General features: G+C 36.0%; 1 protein-coding gene across 1 annotated transcript; it reads right to left on the bottom strand.

The window, feature by feature from the left end:
- Window positions 1–735: 735 nt before the first annotated feature.
- Window positions 736–6766, bottom strand: LOC141657593 (fructose-bisphosphate aldolase 3, chloroplastic-like). The gene is made up of 7 exons (XM_074464877.1): window positions 6606–6766; window positions 5447–5637; window positions 3385–3654; window positions 3161–3270; window positions 2916–3006; window positions 2258–2527; window positions 736–1270 (listed from the first exon to the last, which is right to left on the bottom strand). Exons 2-7 carry the CDS (start codon window positions 5612–5614, stop codon window positions 992–994), a joined length of 1188 nt encoding a protein of 395 aa, XP_074320978.1. The 5' UTR covers window positions 5615–5637; window positions 6606–6766; the 3' UTR covers window positions 736–991.
- Between the last annotated feature and the right edge of the window lie 764 nt (window positions 6767–7530).

Here is a 7530-nt window from a genome sequence, read left to right as displayed (position 1 = left end):
ACACATCTGGCCCGACCCAGTCCAACCCACACAAATGGGCCGTTTTGGATAGAAAGGCCCGGCCCAAGCCCACACTGGCCCGGCCCATGATCACCTCTACTCGTAATTCCATTACTTTAGACTTTAGCTAATGGTTAAAAAAGCATCCCAAATTTATACTCCAATGTATGGATCAACTTTAGTTAGACAATGTTATTTTAAACTTAATTTTAACTCGTTTTAATTCAATTTAATTTAAATTTATTCATTCAGTTTAAGTTCAGTTCAGCTTATCTTTTCACAAATTAACTCTTACTTCAATTCAGTTAACCTTCATTCAATTAAGTTCAGTTTAGTTCAACTCCATTAATTTAATTAAGTTCAATTCAACTCTTTTTAACCGATTACTTATCCATGTGCAAAATAACATAGATAGAATAAGTTATCTTTGAATGATCCAAAATGAAAATGCCGTCGACAAAATCATTTACATAAGGACGATCGGTTTAAGCTACATAATATTTTACTTCATTTCATTGGTATATCCCTTAATATTAATATAAATAAAGAATTGAGTCTTTTTCATTCTAAATTGAAGACCCCGCCTTCTACATTGGAAGTGCAAAATTCGAAATAATAATTACCAGCTCAAATTCAAACAGATGCTTTTATTCAACTGTAGAGTCGTCGATTTAGGATTTGATTTTCAGCGGTATAAAATTTTGCAAATTTTTATTTAAGATGGTAATTGTATTCTTTAGCTCTTCCAAATTATCTAGGACCACTATTAATAATACACTTCCAGAGTTACTGGGTATCGAAAATCCGAAAGAAATCATTTTTTCTACAAAAGAGGGCAGTTCTTTGTGGTATTTTCCACATACGAAAAACATTCTGTGTAGATAATCACAGGCCATTATTCAAGCACCATCTCTCTAAATTTAACCAAAAAAAATCAACATTCCTCTCCTTCCGAAAAATACACCTTGGACGACCCCAAAACTCGAGCTAATTAATAGGTGTAACCCTTGACAAACATTCCCTTCTTGGCATCTTCACTCTCTCCTTCAGCTGAGTACTTGCCCAGTTGTGCCATGGAATTTGCCTTGGCCCGCACCAAAAGAGCTCGCTGGGCTGTTTCTATATTCTCAGGATTCCCTTGCCATGCCTTTAACACACTGTTTTGTAGAGCTCGGGCGTATGAGAAGGAAACGTGCCATGGGTTTGGGCTTTGGTTCATTGCATTCAGGTTTAGGGTTGCTTCCACTTCGGATTGTCCTCCAGACAAGAACTACATAACAAAAACAAACTATGTTATCTTCGAATTTCAACAAGTTTCTTGAGAGAATCTCGTACTGTTTTAGTGAAGTAGTGAAAAAATTTGCAATGTAGTGACTATCACGAGACTATCTCCGGGGAAAATATGCGTTCAATTTTACAGCCAAGAAAAGCACAAAGATTTTAAAACATTCAAATAATACGATAGGTGAAGCATACATAACCCTCTCCCTACCAGGGAAACAAAAGAAAAAGAGAACACCTTAATACCATATATATAAAAAAAACAAGTGACGTCATCACTTACAGCAACATCACCCAGTGCCTTAAAAGACTCGTAATGTCATCATCCAGGTGGCTCAAAGGTTCCAAGCTAAGGGGTAGGGGGTCGGATGTATACGTCCTTACCCTTGTGTTGAAACGTCATGTTCGTCATGACCCATTATAAAGATACATGGAGAATCGCTTCCAATTACTTTGCAATATAAGATGCATTTATGATTAACCACTTTGCTTCATTCCGTCATATTCAAGGGCTAAAAATGGAAAAAACAACCTATACCCCTTAAAAGGAAAGTTTAAGAAATCAAATAACACCATATCACTATATCAGCATCAACTAGCCATTTTGAGGTGGGAAAATGGTGCCTAAACGATGCCAAGATGGGCTTGAGCTATAGCAGCCTTGGAGGCTAAATAAGCAACTTTAACATGGAAACTGAGGCCAGCTGACAACAGGGCAGTCTCTCTACTTCCGGACGACAGAGTTTGCCAAGAAAAGAGAACAGAAGAATGAGGTTCTACAAAGACTAGTACTCCCACCATCTCATCTATAGTGAACTTTGACTGCTATTTCTTTCACGATAAACTAGCTACAACTATTTTTAAAAGACAATATGATAGTTGTCTTGATAACCTAATATGACAAGTTTGATATAACCCATGGTTTATATTACATATTAGCCGCACAAATAAGAGAAGGAGGCTTTTAAAGGCATACCATGATTCCAGGAACAGCCGGAGGGACCCTCCTAGTGAGCATTTGAAGTGTACATTTGGCAACGGTTTCAGGGGAAGCTTTCTCTTTGTGTTCAGCTCCTGGTGTTACCATACTGGGCTTGAGAAGGATTCCTTCAAACATGACATTGTTTTGGGCCAAATAGTAGAAGACTTCAGCCCACACTCGCTCTGCTACATCTAGACTCCTCTCAATTGGGTGGTCCCCGTCAAGAAGAATCTCTGGTTCCACAATCGGCACAAGACCATTGTCCTGTAGCATTTACATATGGGATAAATAAAAATTGTGAATTACGTAATCAATCTGAATACACTTCGATCTTGAAACTCTTCATCGACCAAAACCCTCAATCGATAAGAAACCCACCACTATCTTGCTACCTCTGTTAGACCCGGCTACGAGCATTTAACATGGTTACATGTCCATGTGTCAATCTTTGGCTATTTTCTGAAAAATACTCTTGTTGCGGCTTAAAATGAAGTGTCTAAGTAAGTACACATCATACCCATGTTTGAGTATCAAGAGTTGGAAACAGGTACGCAAGAAGATACGAAGAGTCGGAGGACATAGCCTATGACAAAAGAAACAGCACCAACAAAAAGCTGAAACTCAAACAGAAGCATCAAAGAATACTACGTACCTGAGAAATAGCAGCATAGCGAGCAAGTCCCCAAGCAGCTTCCTTAACAGCCAATGCAGAAGGTCCACATGGCACACTAACAACTGTACGCCTATATTTGTGCATGCCATTTAATTTGCAGAAAATAGAGAAATTACAATTAGCAAGGAAAATGGATTTAACATCGAAAAGGAAATTCAAAAATGTTGCAGCCATCTGATCTAAAGAAAACCCATCATGCTTAACACTTGGGGAAAATGGCTTACCATTTCGCAAAACGAGCACCCTGTTTATAGTACTCCGCGGATCTAGAAGCCAAACCATCTAACCCTTGGCACCAAGATTCATTGTTTGACCCCGGCAGAGGAGATAAACCCTTAAAAGAAAGTTAACAAAAGGAAAAAATGATAATTAGCGATGCGAGAATCACTTGTCCAATTCCAAACCCTCGTGCATTACAATGAAGAAAATATAAGCAACACTTCAATACCTTGTCAACTTTAATGCCAGGAACAATATTCTCATCACGTAAACAATCAACAAATTTCTTCCCATCTGTTGTGGATTGGTATAGTGTCTCCTCAAACATGATGGCCCCAGAAATGTAATCACCAAGCCCAGGAGTTGTCAGCAGAAGCTGCCTATAAGCCTGACGATTGGCTTCTGTGTTATCTAAACCAATTGATGCCAACCTCTTTCCACAAGTTGCATTAGATTCATCAATTGCAAGGATGCCACGTCCAGGAGAAGCAATAGTTTTCTATGAGCCATAAACAAAAACAAAAACAAATTATAAAATTTATGAATTGATCAATAGCCAGGTCTTCATGCAATACCGTGATCAGATCTTCATGCAGTACCAAGCAGTAAAATATCAAAATTCGCAGGTCGTATTAGATTCATCAATGACAAGGAGTTAAGGATACATTCAAGTGAAGCAATACATTTTTATAAGCCAAAAAAATTTTGAAAACTAAAAAAGAAATATATGTAAATATAAAAATTTATGACAAGATGAACGGTCAGATCTTCATGCAGTACCAAGCAGTAAAATATCAAAATCATCAATGAGAAGGAGTCAAGGCCACCCCATTCAAGTGAAGCAATACATTTTTATAAGCCAAAAAAATTTTGAAAATTAAAAAAGAAATATATGTAAATATAAAATTTTATGACAAGATCAACGGTCAGATCTTCATGCAGTACCAAGCAGTAAAACATCAAAATAGTTACATGCAGAATTGTAGACCACTTATTGCCATGCTGACTGAAAAAGTGCAAACCCAAAGGTAAGTAAGACGAATATACATCAACTACTTGGATCACAACCAGCATATGCTGACTAATCCAAAAGAGTTTAGTTCATTAATTGCTTCAACAAATATACATACTGACTACATTAGTCGCTTTAGAATCAGTTCCCGAAAATGAGGAAGTAATTAATTCAGACACAAAATTTTTCAAGAAGAATACTTAATCAACTCCATAGAAAGCTTTTCCACATTGATTGGTCAGCGACAAAGAAAGTAACTAATTAAAATATAAAAGCTCCTCTCACCATATCATTACCAGCAGCTGAGCATATAGGGGGTGGGCGCAGTTTTTTGTAGTTCGGAGGGTAAAATTCTTTAGAAATCTACTTAATTGTTCAAAATGCCAAAAATAAAAAAAATAAAAAAACATCCAAACAAGGGTGATAGGGCATCCACCCGCATACCATGCAATTGAACTCAAGTAGAAACCACTATGCGAAAAGCATCACAGTAATTTATACGAATTCAAAATTATGTTCAAAGACTGCTTGAAGGGACGACTGTTATTGGTAGCTGCCCCTTGCTAATAATTTGCTATTTCGTAAAAAAACAAAATAATGAGCGTTTTGAGAGCAAACTAATCCATCATATATTCATATCACAACGCCAAAAGCTTTCAGCCAGATTTAAATAAGAACTGAGAATTAGATGAACCTATAATTCAGCTACATGCAATTGCCGCGAATACTTAAAATCAGGATTTGGGTGTAGGCACAATGAATTTCATTTTACAAACAACAGAGAAGATTCAGAAGGACCTGTAAAATACTAGAATACCCATCGAGAAACACCAAAAACATCAAAGTCTTAATCCAAGAAAGATTTTGGAGTACATGTAAAATACCCATAACATCCGAGTCTGTGAAAACTTAGATCTATCCTATTCAAAGAAGCTCAAGCCTCAATTGGACTACAGATTATCTACAGAATCAAACAGTAGGTCTAAAGACAGCCTCAATTGATATCAATAGCAACATAGTTCAAGATAGATTTCAGGTACTCGAAAGTATGAATGTCGAGTTCGAAGATCGACTAGGTACACAATCAAGGGCATAAAGGCCAATCATATCAACCCTCTGATTAGTCTGATAAGCCCCAAAACAATATAGATCACTTTCATGCATTTTAAGTCATGGATCATCATAACTAATATGATATCGTGAAAAATTTAGATTAAATTAAATTATACAATCAAATCACAGCAGACGTAGGAGTTAACAAAAGAGAGAAAGAACATACAGCAGTGAAAACAAGCTCATCAGCATAAGAGCTTGTACTGGCACGGACTGGCATGGAAACTCGACGAGTTGAAAAGTTGATCGGCGATCCACCATTTCGGTTGATGGATTGCTGTCCCATCCATTGTGAAGATAACCCATTTAGCTTCACTAAACTCATAGACGCCATGGCGGATCTCTCAGTTAACTATACTGAACAAAAGAAGAAAAAGTGTATGGAGAATCTTATACTGTTAGTGGAGAGAAAGATGTGCATCAAATAAGGCAATAAACAAAGGCAAACAAAGAAAGTTTGACTACATAAAGGCAATAACAAATTAACAACTACCAGTACTATTATACTTAACCTTCCAACTTGCCAAACAACACAACCACCCACTTAAATAACATATTATTGGTCCAGCTAGTATATTCTTTGAATGTACAACTTAAGGGTGAGACAGGTGATCTTTCATGGCTTTTGAGCTCTATGAAACTTGCACCAATACAAAGGGCTCGAAACCAATCAACAAGGCCATCCGAGTGATTTCGGAGGCTTGTGCATACGTTAAAAATGACCCTCTAAATACTTTTAAATATAGTGGCAAACTGGCAATGTATGACAACCTCCACCATAGTTCCACAATAGAGCTGCGGAACATTTGCCTTGCCCGCAAGTTAAATACTCCGTATAATGAAACTCAAAAATAATCGGGACCCCAAACAATGCGAGCGTTCTGTTCCAGAAACCTAATGCAACGCTAACGCTATAAACCCTTGAAAGCTAACCTTCAAGGTATAATCACCAGTAGTTAACCATCTATGTAGCGGTAAAAAGGGTTAAATAACACAAAATCAATAGGGTGCAGCTCAAACAAAGATTAAGACTTGATCCAATTTGATCACAACCTTATTCAAACTGCACTCATAATAGGGTGGCATTAAAATTCCCATAAATAAATTTATAATATTGATCATTTATTTCCTACCAGAAAACAAGTGCATCATAAGGTTGGAATCTTTAGTGTTTAATTATTGTTATTAATCAAAACAAGTGATCGTGAATATACAAGTAGATTGAAGATTGCATATTTGCAATAAGCATTTCAATAAAAGTTACTGCATGCAAAGGTTAAAATAAATAAATAAAAATTATTCACAGAGGGAAAGGGGTTGCTTACAGTTACAGGAGATGGATGGAAAATTAGAGTGAAAGAAAATTGGAATTACAGAAGACGCACAGATCTAATGATCGACTTTTTCGATACAAACAAAGTTAGGCGAATGGATTAGGCGCGGGGGTCTTTCGATCAACCCTTTTTATTTTGAGTAAACTAGTTTTAGCCCGTGTGAAAATGCACCGCTTAGTTTTTAAAACTCTAATCAATCAATCAATTATCTATCTATATTAATAAAGAAAGCTTTTTTCGAGCGATTATACAGTCTCCAACATTTGCAAAACACCTCAATAAAATAAATAATGCTAAAATAATTATAATAACTATTAAAAAAATTAATTGATAAAGTTTACAATTGTATTAATAAATTAACTGATAAAGTTTGGAAAAAGACTTGAGAAAGTAATTAAGATTAAAATAAAACATGGAGTAACCATCTACGTAAAACAAGGAGTAACAAGTTGCTAGGAAATTAAACACTTAAGATGAATTTGATTTGGAATTGGAAATTAAACTATTTGACATGCTCTACGAGTCTTAGAATCCTAACACTACAATACTAATCCAAACGTGTTTATATAATGCTCTTAATTCAGGAGAAGAAAACAATTCAACCCACGTCTTTACTTTTGATTGTAATTTTCTTTTTGTCCCCTTTAATTCTCAATTGTTTTATTGATGATTAATGGTATGTTTTGCAGTATAGTGACAAACGGATCCGGGTGACTTATCATTGGCTGCATATTCTACAATGTACTCCTATCATTTATACGATTCGGCTTTCGTTGGTAAATCATGTTTTTTTTTGCTTTACTTCAGTATAACAATCAAACTAATCTTATACGCCTTTTCTCCTTCAACAGGCTTGCATGCCGCTAAAATTAATTTGGCGAAATAAAGCAAATATATTATCATATATGCTTTATAT

This window comes from Silene latifolia, chromosome 5 (assembly GCF_048544455.1).
Source record: "Silene latifolia isolate original U9 population chromosome 5, ASM4854445v1, whole genome shotgun sequence".
Lineage (NCBI taxonomy): Eukaryota > Viridiplantae > Streptophyta > Magnoliopsida > Caryophyllales > Caryophyllaceae > Silene > Silene latifolia.
This window is presented reverse-complemented; position numbering and strand designations above follow the sequence as displayed.